The sequence below is a fragment of the Pipistrellus kuhlii genome, unplaced genomic scaffold (assembly GCF_014108245.1).
Source record: "Pipistrellus kuhlii isolate mPipKuh1 unplaced genomic scaffold, mPipKuh1.p scaffold_m20_p_12, whole genome shotgun sequence".
In the NCBI taxonomy this organism is placed as follows: Eukaryota; Metazoa; Chordata; class Mammalia; order Chiroptera; family Vespertilionidae; genus Pipistrellus; species Pipistrellus kuhlii.
This window is the reverse complement of record NW_023425427.1, coordinates 36,707,022-36,728,460: the sequence shown is the minus strand read 5'-3', so window position 1 is coordinate 36,728,460 and position 21,439 is coordinate 36,707,022. Positions and strand designations below refer to the sequence as shown.

General features: G+C 41.4%; 1 protein-coding gene across 6 annotated transcripts in view; it reads right to left on the bottom strand.

The window, feature by feature from the left end:
- KDM4C (lysine demethylase 4C) overlaps window positions 1-21,439 on the bottom strand; it is a 279,727-nt gene that overhangs the window by 10,937 nt on the left and 247,351 nt on the right. For 5 of the 6 annotated variants that reach the window (XM_036434027.2, XM_036434028.2, XM_045580208.1 and 2 more), the window contains one exon: window positions 16,908-17,078. In XM_036434027.2, the coding sequence (XP_036289920.1) occupies window positions 16,908-17,078 (171 nt within the window). Of the gene's footprint in view, window positions 1-16,907; window positions 17,079-21,439 lie in introns of those variants that run through there. The other variant, XR_006741312.1, reaches the window with a different exon arrangement.

The window sequence follows — 21,439 nt, the reverse complement described above, 5'->3', positions numbered from 1 at the left end:
GGAAGTATGGGGGCTACACTCCCCGTTTACTCATCCACCAAAAAACCACCACCAAGCAGGAGAGTTAGGACCTTAGTTTTACAGTTTTAACTTTCAACAAAAGTGCTCTAGCCTTTAAAATAACTCTCCCAAACACACCTGACCTGCAATTTTAGGTACCATGTCACCATAATGTGGCAATGGCCACAGAAATATGGATTAGCAAAGTATAGAGTTTACTTGAAGTATTTATAATAAAACCATAGCTTTATTAATGAATGAAATGTATGCAACATCATCCAATGAGAAACAGTTTTGTTTTGATTTTTTTTAAAAAAAGGTGTTTGAAAACCACATGCCTGAGATACAGCTTGATATCTTTCTTACTCTTTGTCAATCAACCCTTTAATCAGAACAAACCCTAATATGGACCTTGAAGGGGCCTGGCCTCTAAGACCTTACTCAGCCACAGCTTAGCTTTGTACTTTATCAGCCACAAAGATCAAATTCAATTCATACTCTTCCATGTCAAAATCTAGGTAAGAGACTTCAGCTTGCTTCTTCAACCTTCTAGCTTTTAGAACTTTTTTTTTTTTCTTTATCCTTAGTAGAAAAACAAAGGAAAAGAAACACAAACCAACAATATAAAATTTTTCTGCACCACCAGGAGGCACTCTTCAATGTCATGAGGGCCACCTCAACCTTGGCCAGACCCCTTAGCTGGAAGTGGATAGATTTGATTTGCAAATGTATTCATTTAGTGAATATTATTCAGTATTTAAATCCCAGCTACTTTCCAAATAGATTTAAGGCACTCATAGTAATACACAAAGAGTTATTTCTGTAGCATCTACTGTGTTTCCCCGAAAATAAGACATCCTCCGAAAATAAGACCTAGTGCATGGAAAGATATAACTCCCCTGAAAATAAGACCTAGCGCAACTTTGGGAGAAAAAATTAATATAAGATACTGTCTTATTTTGGGGGAAACAGGGTAGTTTCCTCGATAGAGAAATGGCTTCAATTCATCAGATATCTCAGTTTGAGTTCGCCAGAGACTTTCTATGTCTACGTGGAGTATAAAGCTTTTACACAGAAATGAAGCCAGGAACATTTGAGCTAACGAGGAGGAGTTGAAAGGTGTGATATTTAGGTTTTCCTGATCCCTCCAAAGCCGAAGCTACTGTCACAATCACTAATCTAGTATCTATTTACTGACCACTGACAGTGTGAGCCATTAGAGGGATCAACAGTGTCCAGCTCCCCAACCCACAGCAGACAGGGGGCATTCGGTCTGCACCCCGAGGCCTGACACACTGAGCTCCCCAGCTCTGAGGGGTGGGGCCACAGGGGCCCTGAGGGGCTGAAATAGGCACAGAGCATGTCAGCTTTGGGCCCCATGATTACTTCAATCAGAATACAACCTTTGACTTACAGATTGAGTTTCTGAGTAAGTTTTCATGCGGGAGGAAAAAATTTTATGTTACAAATAAAAGGTATGAAAAATAAAATGTCTGAACACGAGAGGGTTTAGTTTGTGGAAAACCACAGTGTGACCCTGTTTTAAAGGTCTTCCGCTGGCTCCCATGTCCCAGGCTGTGCCCGAGGAATCAGCAAGCACAAGCTTCTTAAAGTGTGGTCCCACCCTCTGGCACACATGGGAAAAGGGAGACTCCAGCCCCCTCTCCCACAGTCCTAAGTGACCTGGGCGAGTCTTTAAAAGGATTCTGGAATCTGAGATGTTAGATTACAGGATGCACATGCTAACAAGGGCTCTCCTAATGCAGCTGGTAATGTGCTGCTGGAGCAAGCACACACCTCTGCTGGAAAATTACATGCACTAAAAACATCGACTAATGTATTTTTCTCAGTTGCTGTCTAGACCCTCAGAAGCAGTTTGCCCTCACCTGACAAAAATAGCTGTTTACCATTTGCAGTGTTGCCTCCGGAGATGTATAAACGTCCCTAAAAATCTGCCAGAGTCCTGTCCACGGGAACACAGGTGTCTGGAGCTGCCACTAAGCCAGTAGCTAGAATACTAAATAGATGATGTGAAAATAATGATCACAGTCAAGGGTGGACTTTCGGCTTTGATTAAAGGACTATGATTAAAGGACTGAGATGGGTCACTGATCCGGGCAAGAAGACTGTTCATATATTCCAGCCAATGTCAAGCCAAACGCCTGTATTGCTCCACCTACCACAGAGAAAAGCCAATTGCCAGTCTGATTATCTGAATTCTGAAGCTGTGTTCTTGGAGCTATTCTGGGCACAAACTTTTACAAGCTGCTGTCCTTGACGGTTACCTGCCTTACACCTTCCTCCCCACCCATGCCCACCTCTACTCCTATCCTGTATGAACGAAGCAGGCAGCCCTATCAGTGCAGCTGCACCAGGTGAAGACTCAGTGCGTGAATGCCCAGCCATTAATCCACATCTAGTTTGGAGCCTGTGACGGCCTCCACTTAGGAAAAAATGCTTAAGTGACCAGGAGCAAACTGGTGCTGGCAGCTGCTGGCATTTTGAGGGGTAATCGCCTGCTCATTACCGGGCTCTGGCAGGGGTGAACAAGACTGACTGACAGCCAGGTACCAATCAGACTGGCTATCTGTCATTTGTTTGGCTGCCCAGCACCTGAATCCCTTTCTCCCCTTCAGAGTCTAAGTGGGAGCTGAGCTGGCCTGACATTTCTGATGCTGGAAAATGCCAAATACTTCTTTGCCTGCTCCCCTGGCAGCAAACACTGGCAAGGGCCTGGCCAGTTGGCTCCCCTGCTCAGGATGTCCAACCTTTGGCCAGGGATGCAGAGAGACGGAAGAGGAGAGGACGCTCTCAGAAGGCAGCAGCTTCAGCTGAGGGCAGAGTCCAGGTTCAGGCTGACCACACGGGCAGGTGGCTGTGTCCTTCCTGGGCTGCTTTTAGACGATCGTATGTTTCTATGAATTGATCCATTTTGTCCTGTTTGTCCAATTTATCGACATGTAGTTGTTCATAATATTTTCTTACAATCCTTTTGGTGTCAGTTGTTACTTCTCTTTCATTTCTCATTTTATTTATTTGTATCCTGTCTCTTTTTTTCTTCATTAGTTTGTAACAGTATGTAAACTTTGTTGTTTTACAAAGAATGAGCTTTTGGTTTCACTGACCTTTTATACTGGGCTTTTTTAGATTCTATTTTATTTATTTCTGTCTGATCTTTATTATTTCCATTCTTTTACTCACTTTGGACTGCATTTGTTGTTGTTTTTTCTAGTTCTTTTGGTGTAAACTTAAATTACTTGATATTTTTCTTATTTATTGCCGAAACCAGTTTGGCTCAGTGGATAGAGCGTCAGCCTGTGGACTGAAGGGTCCCAGGTTTGATTCTAGTCAAGGGCATGTACCTTGGTTGTGGGTACATCCCCAGTAGGGGGTGTGCAAGAGGCAGCTGATCGATGTTTCTCTCACATCGATGTTTCTAACTCTCTATCCTTCTCCCTTCCTCTCTGTAAAAAATCAATGACATATATATATATATATATTTTTTTTTTAAAAAGAGAAGTTAACTCCTTCTGCTATTAGAAACAGATGAGATTCTGGCATGCAAAAGCTTCAAAAGGTATAGAAAGCATAAAGTTAGGCAGTTTCTTTGGAAATTAACTTTCTGGTTCTTCGAAGAGAGGTAGCATGGAAAAGTCGATAACCAGAGTCAGGGGTGACACTGAGGAGCTGATCAAAACAAAAGGGCCTGTGAGGGCGGTAGTGAGCATATGCGGGCACACAGGACAAGGCTGGAGGCTCTGAAAGCCAACAAAGGTTCTCTGCATTCTAGAAACTGGAGAGTATGACGAGGACTTGGCCCTCCTTTTCTCTCTCCCTCTTTTCTTCCTCACTCTGGCATATACTGAGTGCCTCCTCTGTGCCTAGCACTGAGCTCAGCATTGGAAAAACAAGACGAAAATGGTCCTTTTGAAGTCCTTGCTACCAAGAACTTTGGAGTTCAGCAGGAGACTCAAACATACACATGAATATCTACAATACGAGGCACTATATTACCCACCATGTACGCTGAATTAATCACAGTCCCCATTTAGACTCTCCTGCACTAACCTGGCTAGGTAAGCTGAGGTGCGAGCAGGAAAGCAGTCCTTACAGACAGGGCCCGGGGAGCGAGCTGGCAGGTGCAGCAGTGTTTTGCAGGAGCACTGTCGGAGCCCCTGGCATCAGCAATTCCATGTCATTGGCCAGGCTGTCGCACTGACTAGACTGAGTGGTGTGGCCAAGCCAGGGGGCCAGTGCTGCGGCCCAACCCCTGCCTCAGCCTCTCAAAGAGAGCTCTGGATGATCCCGCCAAGGGTCCTAGGTCTGATGCCCGTCTCACCAGGGGCCAAAACACAGTCTTTCAAGTTCAATTCCTAAAAGCCTTTGATATACAAACTACTTGAAGAGGAGGTTTAGTATATGTTTAAAGCTTTCTGGTACTTCTTTTAGATGGTCTTTTAATAACCTCTCCTTTGCCAAAGGCATAGAAGATGGGTGCTGACTACAAGTTACTGGCCACCACCACCAACAAAAATAACCACAGTCACAAACACCACCAGCGAGTTTATTATGTGCTGGGCACTATTCTACTGCTGTATACATTGTATTTCAACAATTCCAATAATAATCCCAGCATTTACCTCAAATTTATGGATTAAGATAACTGGTGTCAACTCCCATGCCCAGGGTTGTATGGTTGTCTGCTACACATCCAACCCTGCCCACATGGTAAGACAGGAAGCCCACATTTAAGGACTGCTCTGGGTGGCTGCCTCCTCCTCTCACTTTTCCTGCAGACATTAATGCATGAGGACCCTAGGATGAAGTCTCCACACACCCAAATAAAGGGAAAGGATTCCATCTGCAGAGGACAGGTCTTCCCCCTATTTATAGCTATTGGAAGAGGCTAGATGCATGAGGGAATACAAATATTTATTGTGTCAATAAAAACTTAGGTTGCAAAATGGAGAAAGACAGGCAGGAGGGGAATATCTATAGTGGTTTCTTAAAATGAAGGTCAGTTCCAAAATCTGAAGAAAGAAAAAAAAAAAGATGACAGGATAATGATCAAGATAAGCCTTGTGGGTAAAGAAGGCTGCCCTGTGCTCACACACCACACGAGGGTGGGGGTGGAGGGTGGGGAGAGGAGAGAGGGAAGAAGAAATGCTTTGAGATCAGAGTGCAGCACCAGCCAGCGCTGGCCCTCCTTCTGCAAGTTCCCCTTCTGTATGTTTCACCGCCTAGAGCACACACTGGACTGACATAGGACAGTCACGTGGAAGCAGCATAGATGAGTGCTTCCAGTGTCCCGAGTCACACTGCCTGGGTCTAAAAGCCATCTTACCTCTCTATGCCTTGGCTTCCTCATCAGTCAAATGGAGATGATAATACAACCTTACCAGATGGTTGATAGAATTATAGATAATATACAGAATGTCTCCCAAAAAAATGTATACATGCCTAATAGCTGATATAGCTCCATTGATGCTTCTTTCTTTATGGATTTAACCCATTGGAATTAAGTGTGTAAACATTTTTTGAGACACCCTATAATTTAAAAGAGAATAGAAAAACAAAGCACTGGAAAATTTTATGTAAACTGTGACTGGATCTGATTTATATCAACAGGGAGCATCTGGAAGGTGATAGGAAGGGGACAAAAAACCTTGGTAGAAGGTGATGCCTGAGATTTAAAATTGTGAAGAAAGAATGCAGAGAGAAGCCAATAGCCTGCTATACAAGACCAGACAATGTTATCCTAGTCTAGTAGGCAGGCAGGTGTTAACCCCCATACAATGGAGAAGTGCATGACATGCCCCGGGTTACACAGGACATGGGGCAGCCATTCACTCAGCACCTCGTGTGCAAACACCTCTTGTGCTCTAGAATCAGTGGTCAGAAACACAGATGTGGTTTTTTACTTCATCCACCTCCGGTGGAAAAGGCAGGCATTAAAATAAGTAACAAGCCGAAACCGGTTTGGCTCAGTGGATAGAGCGTCGACCTGTGGACTGAAAGGTCCCAGGTTCAATTCCGGTCAAGGGCATGTACCTTGGTTGCGGGCACATCCCCAGTAGGGGGTGTGTAAGAGGCAGCTGATCGATGATTCTCTCTTGTCGATGTTTCTAACTCTCTATCCCTCTCTCTTCCTCTCTAAAAAATCAATGAAATATATTTTAAAATAAATAAATAAATTAAAAAAAATAAGTAACAAAACTTGGTGTGGTGAACACCCAATACAATATACAGGTGATGAATTATGGAACTGTATACCTGAAACCTATATGATTTAAACCAATGTCACCCCAACAAGTTCAATAAAATTTTAAATAAAAAAGAAAGTTAAGTGTAAGAATTGCTATGTATAGAACTACAGCATAAAGCAGAAGCTTTTAACAGAACGATTACTAGCATAGTATGTGGTTACTGCGTCTCAGCGGACTTCAAGATACCTCAAGATATGGGAGAACTAACATGAAAATTTGACACAAGAATGTGAAAGAAACCAGATTAGGAAAATGAGTCACAATTTAAGGAATTCTCAGAAGGGTCTTTAAAAAAAATAATTTTTTCCCTGATTATAAAAATAAAACATGCTCATTTGAAACTATAAGAAGGTGGTAAAGTTGAAAATCATAATCACCTATGATTACACTCTCCAGAAATCATCAGTAACATTCTGATGCATTTCCTTTGAGGATTTTTCCCTTTGCATATTTATATTTTATATGTAATTGGGATCATACTGTATGTCCGATTTTGAGCCTGAGTTTTTCCATGTATTATATGAAGCCATTAACTACCCTGTGAAAACATGATTTTAATAGCTGCGTGAATATTCATGGCACTCTCCTCCTGGCTGCAGGGCGGGTGGGGGGATATCTGGTGGCCAGATCAAAGGAGCAGAGCTGCCTGCCTGCATGGTCAGGGTTTGGCACAGCGTTCTCACACCTCAGAGCAACATTTTGAGTGGGACATCATCCAAAAAATTCCATCCTGAGTCTCCCGGAGGAAAAGCACTCTGAAAACCACTTTTTCATTAAATCATTCATTCCTTGTCACAACAAATATGTACTAAGTGATTCAGGCAGGAGCTCAGTTTGGTTTGGATTTGAGAAGACTCGGGAGAAAGCTGATAGCTCTCTACAGGCACAGAAAGAGCTGTGAGTGAGGAGAGAATGTGTTTTGGTGTGTTTTGTTTGCTTGTCTTTATTTGTTTTTTGTCAGTTTTGCTCTAGAGGTCACAAAGCAAGAATGGCTCTTGGAGTATTTCAGAGGCAGTATTTATTTATTTTTAAATAATTCTTTATTGCTGAAAGTATTACATATGTACGCTTTTCCCCACCACTGCCCCCCTGCCCCAGTTCAGCACCCTATTGTCTGTGTCCATGTGTTATGCATATATGCATACAAAGTCTTTTGTTGATTACACACACACCCACCTTCCCTCTGAGATTCCACACTCAGTTCCATGCTGCAGAGGCAGTATTTAGAATCCACACAAATAAGTCAATGCTTCCTAATAATTACAGCAATAAATCGGTAGTGAGCTAGCTACCTTTCGCTTGCAGTATTCAACAAAGAGCCTGAGGACCACTCACCAGTGGATGGCAGAGGAAACTGCCTGGAGTGGGTGGGAGTTGGAGGGAGTCACAGAGGAGGAGGGGGAGGGAATGGGGTGGGTTAAAGGCTGCGGTGGGAGGGGACTGCACACTTACCCCTTAGCCAGTCTTATTTATACAGCAGCCCTGATTTGAACAGTTATCTACTCAGAACTTCTAAACAAGAGACATCTTGGCTAAGGATTCTCTCATGGAAAGACCTGCCCACTGGAAATGACAGGCAGAACGAGGATTATGGTTCTGAAATGTCCCCAGCCCTTGTCTAAGTGCTCTCTTTTTCACTCAAGTGTTGGGAATGAAGTATGGAAAAGAATGGGAGAAAGATCAGACACAGATGACAGTTCCTTCCCTTAATCCAGCCCCGGTCACTCTCTGGCTATCCTCCCTTTGCTCTTCACAATACCAGCTTCTGTGGTCAAAGAAAGGGAGCATCCTCCTGGACCAACACACCAAGGAGGAGACCTCCTCATGCAGCACCACCTCACTTTCTGGTGGGCACACAGAAGGTCTGCTTTCACTTAACCCAAATGGGTGAAGCAAAAAGTGTAGGATTAATTACGCCTGGGCTGCAACCTAAGAATAGCTTGGTCTCCAGATGACACTGCCGAACCCAAATGACAGACAACCATGTAGCGTGGAGTTATTACCCATATAAACAGCTATTCCCAGCTTCTGGCCTCACATTTCCCACAGAGGCAGCCTTTCAGGCCTGGAATTGTAAAAGGCGAGTGTGTGTGCACAGAAGAGCGGACAGTTGGCCAGGGACATTCTCATGCTTACAGTCAGAGCTGATTACGGACAATTGCTTTTCTCCCTGACCAGAAGCAGAGGAGGCCTGTGAGAGCTCCTAGGTCAAATGCCCCCATTCTAAAGAGAAGGACCAAAACAGAAAATGACTTGCACAGAGTCATGACGCACCAAGAGATGGCTACAATTTAACTTTGCATTTCAGCAGTGCAAGGTGTTAAGCAAATGAGTAACATCTGGAGATGATTTTAATGAGGGGATTAAAAAGGAGAACCAGAAAAGGGTGAAGAAAAACAAAAGGATTTGGGAGAACATGATTTGTCAAAAAAAAATGTCGGCTCACATTATGTTAAATTCAGAAGCAGAGAATCCTGAAGTATTCATGTACAAATGAAGTAATCCAGAATGGCCTCAAAGTTACAAATGTGCCTGAGTATGTCAATGCAATGGAAGCAGTTCTACTCTTATAAACACTTTCCATGTAAGCTACTGCTTCTATCTCTGTTCATTTAACATGTCCTTCCTTTCAGATTTAATGGAAATGCATAAACTTAAACAATCATGTTCATAACAGACTGTCTCGTGAACAGCATGTAATTATTACCAGCCTCTTTCCTCACAGGCTGAATGGGAGACAGATAAATAATATGGTTGAGAAGAGGATAATGCATCAATCTATTTACTCAACATTATTACCCCTACAGGGAAAGCAGAAATTTCCGAAACTCCCCAAATGATTCTTGTGTTTTCAAAAGACTGTCAAATCAAAATAATCTTAATGTGAAATTAAGGAAAATATTGCCATTTGTAGGTTTCCAGACAAGAATGAAAATAGTATGTAGATAACACACCATTGTCAGATTTATCCAAACATGAGCTTTTAATCCAAAAGCTTAAGAATACATTAGAGGAAGGCAGTGAATTTGGCTTTTACTGATCACGCTCTAGCTTAGAATGCCTGCTTCAGCATTACATTGAGGATTATTTTATGCCTTTTCCTGATAAATATCGAACCTTTGAAACACTGACTTCTCTGTTCTTTTTCATGCCAGATGTTAATCTTTCTTTGAAGCGTGATTCTTGCTATAATCTGATTTGCTTAATGATCACTCAGTAGTCAGTTAATTAATATTTCAATTATGATTTTTTTCCCAATATCCCTCTCCTCCTCCCCCTCTCCCCCAAAAAGAACTCCCTCTCTCTCTCTCTCTCTCTCTCTCTCTCTCTTTTAACTTAGCTTCCTGTTACTTTCCTTGAAACAAACACCCATAGTCTTGAATTGATACAGATTTGCATGTACTGGCAACTGTGAGCCAAAAGTATGCCAAATGGGGGGAGAGAGGGCAGGATATCCAGGCATATGAAACAGGGGGTCAAAGGAGGTGTTGATGGAGCCAGAACAGCTGAGCCTGGCTTTTATAGGTAAAAATAAGCCCCCAGGGATGATGCTGTGAAAAATAAACGTGGAAGTAGAGGAACATAAAAGGTGACAGCTTTGCCAACTACCAATTTAAACACCAGTTTTAAACAAACATCACTAACAACTAATTAGCAGTAACATCAATGGTATCCAGAATGTGATTCTTAGCGTTTTCGCTTTTAGCAAGTCAACATGATGCCAGGTGCATTCAAACAAACAAAGATCTGCATGCGAGTGCGCTCACACACATACACAGTTTATCTATGCACTTGAAACACCTTGGGACTGCACCCAGATGTGGGGGGCTACAGGACTACTTGTACTTTCATCTCATACCCGTCAGTATTTTTTTTAAATATATTTTTATTGATTTCTGAGAGGAAGGGAGAGGGAGATAGAAACATCAATGATGAGAGAGAACCATTCATCAGCTACCTCCTGCACGCCCCCATTGGTGATCGAGCCTGCAACCCAGGCATGTACCCTTGACCTGTATTGAACTGGGGACCCTTCAGTCTTCAGGCCAATGCTCTATCCACTGAGCCAAACTGGCTAGAGCTGAATTTCTTGAACTTTAGCCAGCCATGGGTATGTTATGCACAACAATGTACATATGCAATCCTACCTAATAAAAGAGTAATATGTAAATTAACCATCACTCTGCTACACTCACAGCCACCCACACCCAGGACCCCACATACAATAGACTAATGGACTGCAGCTGGGAATACAGCTAAGCTAGCCTGATGCTGGACTGGACACCTTTTCCAAAATGGAGCAAAAGCTCTAGTCACTGGCTCTGATTTTAGCCAGTGAAAAGCAAAATGGGACTTCTTCCTTGGCAGAACAAAGGGAAATGGGACCTTAGAAACCCAGGGTTGTAATTCCACAAGAAAAGCTTTTTACAGTACCTCATTTCTCCCATGCAAGTCTCAGAAAATTCATTTTCTCCAGATATTGTAATGAGCCCACTTTGATAAGCCACAGATGGGAACAAGCACCTCTCCCCACCAAAAACAATTCTCCTTAGGTGTATTTCATATTCTTCCACTTCTCCTAACTTAGTCCAAGCTACATTATTTCCTCTGATCTACTGCAATGCTCAACTAACCAGCCTCCCAGCATCACTACCATCACTCTCGAATTTATCTTCTCCACTATAGCCAAAGAAATGCTTCATACAAATGCCTGCATGTTGCTTTCTGCGTAAAGACCATCAATGGGCCTTAACCAGTTTGGCTCAGTGGATAGAGTGTCAGCCTGCTGACTGAAGGATCCCAGGTTCAACTCTGGTCAACGGCATATACCTTGGCTGTGGGCACATCCTCAGTAGGGGGTGTGCAGGCAACTGATTGATGTATCTCTCTCATCGATATTTCTAACTTTCTATCCTTCTTCCTTCCTCTCTGGAAAAAATCAATAATATATATATATATATATATATATATATATATTTTTTTTTTTTTTAAAGACCATCAATGGCTTCCCCTGCTCTTAGAGTAAAGACCCAATTCTATAACCTGGTCTTCAAAGCCTAACCTAGTCTGGCCCTTTTCTCCTCCACTAGCCTCATCACTTACCTCTGTTAGCAACCTGAGCAACTCCTTTCTGCCAACAGCCTGTGCATGCTTTGCCTGGAATATTCTCCCTCTGCCTTTAGTTAACACATCCAGAAAATCTTAGCTCTCACACTGATCGCTTATCTACATAGGTTTGTTTGTTTTCTACTACATGTTCTTACAGGATTATATTCCTATCACCCCAGGATTTATCTCAATTTAGAGTACATTTTTATTAGTGTGACTGCCAAATGTAATTCTTTCCCAGTAGGTTATAAATTCCATGAGAGCTCAAACCATTTCCATTTTATTTCTCATCATCATAATTCCAGAATAGGTACACACTATAAACAAACAAACAAACAGAAAATCATAAGGCTACTGCTTATGGAAGAGTAAGATATCCCTTCACTACAGAATCCATAAATCACCAAATCATGATATGTAGGTACCCAGATATGGCTTATCAATGGTCTTCCCTGCAGGAGTTTCTTCAATACAAGAAGCATCAACCACCCACATCAATACAAGCCCCTCATTCCTGGAGAAAGAAGAGGACTTGAGCACCACTCACCCTGTTTCCCTATCCTCATTATACCACTTCTGGAGGAAACCTACTCTTAGATAATGGTTAGTTATTTGCCCTTCCAACTTCATGCAAACAAACAGAAAAGCAAAGCACAACACAAAACAAACAAAACCCTGAAAAAACATAGCTAATGATGTAGGGTACTGTTTCAGCATAAATAATACAGGAAAGGGGTTTCACTATTATTGAAATAAATTTTAAAATTCTAAATAAAATATTAAATTTCATACACAAATCATTTAAAAATTCCTTGCCAAGAAGAGAATAAAATACCTACTAAGAAGCTAAGTTATCTAGCTGGTTTTGCTCAGTGGGTAGAGCATCAGCCTGCAGACTGCAGGGTCTTTAGTTTGATTCCCAGTCAAGGGCATATGCCCGGGTTATGGGCTCAATCCCCAGTGGGGGATGTGCAGGAGGCAGCAATCACTGATACTCTCTCATCACTGATGTTTCTATCTCTCTCTCCCTCTCCCTTCCTCTCTGAACTCAATAAAAATATATTTAAATTCATTATAGAAGGTCACCTATTGTTAATGGCACTCACATTCATTCACAGTTCTCTTAAAGTTCCTATTTCAACAGGGCTTCAGCTATTGGTTACTTAGCATGAAATCACTAAAGCCTGTTTTGTTATGTGCTATCACTGCTTTTATGATATAAATCAGATAAAATGCTTTAGAAGACTTGATTTTATCTGTAATTTCCCCCATCCCCCAAAGAGAATATCACATATAAAGAATTACTGGATCACATTATTCTTAATTAATGGCTAAAACAGGTAAATATCAAGCATGTTTTAAAAACAGTTACCTATACATATATCCTGAGAACTATACTACTGGAAATATGCATAATTTAAAACCCCCTTTCCTTTTGACAAAGTATTAGCCATTAATTTGCAAAAGGCATCTTTTTCAAGCACAGATCACATCAGCATTATTTATTAGTGGGAAATCCTACTTACCTGAAAAACCATGTATAAATCATTATACAACACACTGTACTATTATAACAATCAGAGGAGTTAAACATTTTTTATGTTTAATGGCCCTGGATAAGATATCTAAATCATAGAAGACTTAAAAACGTCAGTATCCTCCATTTTATAGAAGCCAAGAAATCAGATGGTGTGAAGCGGTTGATTTACAGAAATACACACAGCCAACAAAGGTTCTAGCAGGTCACAGCTTCAAGTTTTCACCCGCTTTCAGAGAGCATTTTCTGACAGTGGGAAAGATTAGAATGTGAAAGAAAAAAATGTATCAGATCCATCTCCTTCCACGTTTCCTTATATTCTTGTTCTCTCTTTACCCACATACTCTGATCTCAAAATATAATTTGTTCAATAAAACTAAAGGCCAGATTTAGTACAGGTTCTGTCTCACCTGATAAAATCAGCTAAACTCAAATAAGATGTAAAAAGGAAATAATAAAATGAGGGCAGTGTCAGTTCATCACTAAATAGACAGTACTGGCTTCTACTGGATATATTTGCCAAATAATAATCGAAGATCACTCTATTACCAAAATAATGTAAAACCTATGGTCAAATAGGAACATATGCTCTGTTAATTTATGAGCCCAATATCTTCAGGGATGTGTTATCAATGTATATGCTATATCCTGGTTGGGGAGAGGTGAAGGATAAGGTAGAAGAGCTGGCAAACAGGTAGTGGGAGTTTGAGGAGGCCTTCACCTCATAGGTTCCCAGGTCCTCAGTCAAGAAAGGGTACCGTACCTGAACAGTCAGATGCTATGTGCACCACTCCTGAAGAACCCCCAACCAAAAAGTTCCAGAACCTTCCCTGGCAAATTTCCATTGATTCTAGAAAGACCGCAGTAGAGGTTGAGGGGGAAGGAAGTTAGTTAGAGGCATCAGAACAGAACAGATGGTCTGGAATGAGGTACAACTTCCACCTGACTTAAAAATCAGGGCACCTCAACCCTGAGGAGCCAGGAGGAATCTGAACGTGCTTCCCGGGGTCCCACAGTAGAGACTGCTGCTGGGAACGACTCTTTTCTTAGTTTTTCAACCCTGCCCCTCAGATGCTTTCTTTTGCCTCCTTCCCCTACGTACAGAATGTAAACAGGAAGCTGTTTGTGTGAAATCTCACACAGGCACCGTTTACTCTAACAAGTAGGAAGGAACCAAGTTCTGAGAACACGTCTTCTAACCGAATGTCATCATGACCAGAAAAGACAGCATAAACTAGACAGCGAGGAAAACGAGGAGAAAGTAATGGAGGCTCACAAGTTTAAGCTCTGTGCTTTAAAAACACCTGAGAGAGAAAAACAGCTCTAAGAACTGCAGTTTGCACCATACAGCCCATGAACTAAAGGCCTTGACAATACAACCCTACAACGCTGAAGAATATAGCTCTCATGCTTCTTTCACACATCAGCCGAGGCTGAAAAATGCAGCGAGTCCTCATGGAAATTGCAGTGTTGGACTCTTGCTGTCGAGTCTCTAAATGGTCCTGTTTCTCTTCGCACGCCCACTGGTGAATGTCAAGCGCTCGTCCTCGAACTATCTAGATCCCATGCACCAACCTCCTTCCTGGAAATGAGCTCTAAGTTCAGACAAAAGGACACTGTCGTCACTCTGGTGTCAGCATGGGCTGCCAGAGCTTAAAAGGGGACCCAGAGTCTCCGTGTTCCTTGATTTCTCTCGGGTGGGCAACTTTCATTCCCCATCAAAATAGTAGGAGACAAATTCATCAGGAAGTGTGTCGCAATTTCATAGACCGACAGGTGGAGGCATGTTGCAATACATCTTTTATTACTGCCCCTGACAGCTACAGATTGTATGCTGAGTGTAACTGGGCTGATACATACATTCTGCAGGTGCACTGTGAGAGAAGAATTTTTGGACATTTTTCTAGCTATCACAGAAATAAAGGTATAGAAATAAATTTCCTGGTAGTCCAAGGAACGTTTCTCTCTACAGCTTCAAATACTCTCTCTAGTCACGTAAGCCTAACATGGGCATTTTAATCCTTGGCAAACTTATTTTAAAACACGGACAGGCTGGCCTGCATGAAAGGTCCTCTTCTCTGGGTTTAGAAAATGATTTGTAATCAGTGATTCTATAAATAGGGAATGTGACTTTCCTTACTAAAGCATCAGGCTTCAAAGGGGAAGATATTCATGACATACATAAATAGTTGGGATGATTAAATTTGATATTCTAAATCTGATTTCAGAGTTAAACAACTGGAATGGTACTATTCCCTTACAGCAGTGCTAACTAGCAAGCACCACAGCTTAGAGAAGCTCATTCTTCAGTAGCCAGTAACACTGACGTCACACTGAATTTGAGAAAAGAACCTTTCCAGCAGCACTCACACCTGGTAAGCACATTGTATAAATTAGTGCAGATAATATCAAAAGTAGAAGAGGGATGACCACAGGAATTAAACCACATGGCCTAACAATGACGATGTAAAAATATTTATATTATATCATATAGGGGAATCAATATAATTTTTATGTACTTAATTACAGTCATCCAATATGCCTTAAAGTTTAACAACAAGTTCTCCGATTTCAAACTGAAGTCTAGGTGACATACTATACTGGCATTTAATTGTATAGCTTTCATTAATCTCAGTGAGAAGCACAGACCCCAACCAACCTTGGAAAATCCTTTAAAAGCTTGCCTTAGAACCCCATGACTTCACCTTGTGGAGCCTGGACAATGACCAGGACCAAGTGCATGGCTAATGGACTGGATTGACAGAAAGCTACAAACCAGCTAAAACAACGTGGCCACTGTTTCATCGGAAATGAAATTACTCTATGCCACAGAACCGAGCTCCTGGCCCCACAAGGTAAAGAATCTTCTAAAGTGCATCAGGATCATACATGTGTGAAGATTAATTTATGGGTCAATCTGACTGGGCTGCAGTCACACTCATCACACTTTTAATATATTTATTATATTAAATACATACAAACACACTTAGAAGTTACAAAGACAATATTGAGGCCTGGCTCCCCAAAATGATACTTCCCTTGAGCACATAAGGGTAACAAGGTGACCACTAGACTAACCCTGGCCCCGGTTATCTGGTTGATCTCCGTTTCAAAAACCCTTCCATGAAAACTGATTCTCTTGTAAAATATCCTGCTAGAAACAGGCTCCTGAGACACATTCACCTGGTCCTCTGAGTAATCCCCAAGGGTTCCCTGAGAGGACCAAGGATACAGGAGACAGACAAGTAGATGGGTGCGCATGCATACACACACACACAAACACACATACACACACACACGTATGTTCATTCCAAACCATGGTTAAGAAACAGTGTAAGTCACAGCCCTTCTTCTGTGTGACTTTTGGTACTGCTGTACGAAACACCTGCCAGATCACAGATGCCACTGTCAGGGCAGATTAGTGAATGCCATGTTCTTTAGTTAAGCACAAAGAAAAAGAAGTAATAAAGGGATTCAAATGTGCTAATTGTAACAGGAAAGAATAGGTGAATTTGCATTTTATGTTCCCTGGCCCCATATATTTCTCATTTAATTAAAAGAATTTGAGGAGATGAGTCTACATTTACCTGGCTACTATTTAGGATAGGGGTGTCGAACTCAATCAGAGAAGGGGCCAAAATCTAAAATCCAGCCTAAATCGCGGGCCGAATGGTTTACTGAACAGTCATAAACTGTCATTGTGATGGAAACGCAGCGGAGTGCAGTGATGACAGCGCGGTGCGGGCCACATTGCAAGGCCTGGCGGGACGGATTTGGCCCGCGGGCCTTGTGTTTGACACATGTGATTTAGGATGATGAAGGCTAAGGAACCTCCTAGAAAACAATATTTATTTGTGGTGGGAAAACAACACACCTGAGTGAAATAATAAATGGAAGAGTTACTACCAAAGGCAGAAGAAAGATTCCCGGAAGGTTCAGCTGTTCAGCTATACTAAAAAGTAAACTGGGGACACGCACCCCAGGAACTCACTTACCACGATATCCTCAGGGAACGTGTCTCTGCTGAAGGAGCCATCATCAAACATGACCTCGTAGAAGGTCTGCGACGTCACGGCGATCACTCTGCAGCTGTAGTACCGGGTGTTCCGGTGCTTCGTGATGACGGTCTGCCCCACAGAGATGCCCCTCTCGCCAGCCTTCAACTTCTAACGAGGGGCGGAGGCAGACAAGAGAAAAGAAAGAGGAAAAAGAGAAAAGGACAGAAAATAAAAGGTATTTTTTTTTAAAACCAGTAATTGGCTTAGTAATATCATTTTTTATTTTTTAACTTTTTATTGGGGAATACTCTCAGACTTAAAAGTTGCAAGGATATGAAGGTACAAGAGCACCCATATACTCTTTGACCCTTTATCTATTCCTATTAGCATTTTATAATTTCCTTTATTTGCATATTATACTTCTACTTTATATATGGGTATTTTTAAGTATTATATACAAATTGTTTGTGTGTGTGCGTGTGTATATGTGTGGGGGGGGGGGGGGGCGTGCACACACATACTAGCCCCTCCCCTCACCACCAGCCATTAGCGCTTTACTGGGCTTTTATTCTTAAATACATCAGTGTGTGTTTTCTAAGAAGAGGTATTCTCCTTTACATAACCACAGTTATATAACAGTTACAGTTACTAACGTTAGTAAAGTTAACAGCAACATGTCTGATTCTCTACAATGTATCTTCCAATATTGTCAACTGAGCCAATGATGACGCAGGGTCCCCAAGCCCCTGGTCCCACACTCCAGTGCAGGACAGTCAAAGGTCAGGTGCTACATGTAGTCGCCACAGCTCCTGAGCCTCCCTCAATCTGGAACATTTCCCCAACCTTCCTTTGTCCTTATGATAGTGATACTTTGGAAGGATACACTCCTCCCTCCCCCTGCTTTGTGAATAGAACATTTATCTGAGGTTTCCTCATGATCAGATCCAGGCTGTACGTTCTGGGCCAGAACCCCACACAGGTCATGCTGAGTTCCACTCAGGATATCACATCTGGAAGCACATGCTGCTTGTCTGCGTCTCCATGGGGATGTGAATTTTTATCATGGTCAAAAGTATGGTCCAGTTTCTCTACTTCATAATCACTCTTTTCTTTTATTACTAATAAACAATCTGTGGCAGAACTTAAGCACCACACATACATCCTACACACTTATGCTTGGATTTAACATCACGGATGAGCCTTGCCCGATCCAGCCTTTACTATGAGGATGATTTCACTATATTTGTTCCTTTGTGCCTGTTATTTTAACACTGGATTTAGCATCTTATGGAGACAGTGGTTTGGATCTGAATTCTAAGCTCTGCTTCTTTAGCTATATGATCTTGGGGATGTTACTTAGCCTTCCTAGGCCTCAGTTTGCTTATCTACAATACAAAAAGGGGATATTTATGTGGAAGGTCTGCTGTAAAATAGGATAAAGTACATAAAATACGTAGACTCAGCAAATGTGAAATAGCTTCTTCATTTGGGGAAATTAAGAACATACCGGAGACCCGGTCAATAAACTACTTCTCCCTCCTTACTCAGTAATCGGTGTGCATGCCTGTGCAGCACCCTGATTTTACATGACAACGCTTAATCCAGCTTCAAATCACCACACACACTCCCGATTCTAACCCTTGTCATAGCACACAGCTATGGTCCTGAGGAAGGAAGGCATAGCGTGGTCTTCTCCCTACACTTCCTACAATCCAGGAGCCTTGTTTCTATCTCACTTAAAGCCCGGGCCAAATGTCACTTTCATGTACTGTCCCTCCTACGACGGCACATCCACAGGACAGGACTAGGGCCTATCTCTCTTTTTATCCATGGCACCCAGCAGGGTGTGTCCAACGCCGTTGCTGAATAATGAATAAAGGAACCAATCAATCAATCAATGAACAAAAATGAATGAATAAACTATGAAGATGGGTACAAACACATTTTCAAAATAAGAGAGAATTTGATTCATTCACTGTTTAGAAACTGGCAAAGTAAAAGCAAGTTTCAGGAAGACATTCTCTTTCTGGGGGGTAAGGAAGGATAATGCCGGTAGGGGGAGGAAATAAAGGAGGTTTACGGTGAAACTCACAGGGTGTGGGAAGTGGAAGCAGCCAGTCAAGGGAAAGAAAAGTGATATAGACTTGACAGAGAAAAGGTTGACTCCAGACCACAACCATTTTCTTCCTGCTTAGGACATGAAATTTATGCAAATTGACTGGCTGGAAAGATGGCCAGCACACGGATTAAATATAGAGTCTTCATCTAAATAAAAATATCCATAAGCTTCAAGCATGACCATGTCATGGGAAGTACTAAAGAAAATAGATTTTTTCATAGTGCTATTTTGATAGGATTTCTGATTTATTTTTGTAAGAAAAATTTATTGATAACTAATCATACATCCTCACAAGTATTTCCTGTCAGAAAAGCCCACGAGTCTATTGATGTTAAGAATGTCATTTCTGATCAGAGAAGAGAGATGTTATGCAAGGGGGCTCCATCAGATTAAAGAAATGGCCATGGTATTTTGAAGACCTATATGCTGGCTAAGGCTGTGAAATATGCACTAAGCAGAAATAACTGTTGCTGTTTTTATTTGTTTTTAACATAACTTATTTTAAGGAAAAGCTAAAATCAGTCAGTTTGAGATGCTGGGGATGTGAAAGAAATAAAAAAGTTAAGTAAAAAAAATGTTCTAGAGGCCGAAACCGGTTTGGCTCAGTGGATAGATCGTCAGCCTGTGGACTGAAGGGTCCCAGGTTCGATTCCAGTCAAGGGCATGTACCTTGATTGCAGGCACATCCCCAGGAGGGGATGTGCAAGAGGCAGCTGATCGATGATTTTCTTTCGTTGATGTTTCTAACTCTCTATCCCTCTCTCTTCCTCTCTGTAAAAAATCAATAAAATATATTTTAAAAATGTTCTAGAAATTCTACAAAACAAATGTTCAAAGAGTTCCTAAAAAATAATAACACATCTAGAGTTTCCAACACATATTGATATGCATTAAATCCTCCCCCAATAACTCTGTGAAATAATTATTTTCACTAAATAGATGAAGTAACTGAGATACAAAGTCAAGTGACTTTTCCAAGGTCTCACAGCTGGTAACAGGCTGAACTAAGGCCCAGAAAAAAATTCTTTCCCATTACCAGTGCCTCGATAGTATCAACCAGAAGAGTAAATATGTAAAGAAATCAGAAGAGAAATAAAACCAACCAGGAAACTAAACTGATGGGATTTAAGCAGTTTCCTAAAGAACTTTTATTTTCTTTTTCTTTCTTTTTAAACTATGATTTATTGAGTATCTACCTCCTCTGTTCTACATACTTTCTAAGGAACTTATATAGAAATTCATTTAAGCCTGGCCAATGTAGCTCAGTGATGGAGTGTCAACCTATGAACCAGGAGGCCATGGTTCCATTCCCAGTGAGGGCACATGCCTGGGTTGCAGTCTGGATACCCAGTGGGGGGCATATAGGAGCAACTGATCAATGAATCTTTCTCTCATCATTAATGTTTCTCTCCCTCTCTCTCCCTTTATGTTAACTATATAAAAAGATTTAAAAAGATTTTTTAAAATTCATTTCATCTCCCCAGTATCTCACAGCATTAAAATAGCCACTGGAATTTGAAGCTTATCTGGTGATGAAAAATGCAGAAATAATTGCATATGCTCTCAGTTTCCACATATGCATACACATGCCATGCACACACACACACTGTAGTAAATTGGTAAAATGCTCACCAGTCTTCACTCTTCCCTTTTCCCACATCCTTGCAATGTGACTTCAAAGCCCTTCCTATCAAGAGCTGAAGTCTATTTCCCTACCCTTTGACCTGGGGTAGCCTGTAGCTTAGCCTCCTTTGGTCAAAAGAAGACAATAGAAGCAATAATATGCCAACTCAAAGACTTTTGCTCAAGAGGCCTTGAACATTTCTGGGTCTCTCCAGGGGCCCTAGATTCTGTCATGTGAACAAACTCAAGTTACTCTGCTGGCATATGAGAGATCACATTGACCAGAGCTGAGGCACTAGACATGTGAGAGAATCCAGCCAAGAGAAGGAGAACTGTTCTGCAGCTAATCACAGATGAATGAGGCAACCAGCCTGGAACAGAAGAACCACCCAGCTGATCCCAGCCTAAATTATGACTTACAGAATCACCAGCCAAAGAGTCATTGCTTTAAGCCATTAAGTGTTATGATGGTTTATAACACACACAGATAATATATAAAATAAATATTATGAAAAAATATACTAAAATGTATAACTTCAGGTAATGGAATTGTACTTATTTGTTTCTTTCTGTACCTTTTGTACTTTCCATTTTATATTTCTTTAATAATTCTTGAAAACACTAAATTTAATAAAATACAAGTCCTTGCAAGTTTCTAATTCTTCAAATAGCAACTAATCCACAGTTAGACCTACTTAACTGAGATGCTAAAAACAAGCTGAAGCCAAATTACTTAGTAAGACCATCTTTAATATTTATCATCCAGTTCAGTAAATATGATATAAGA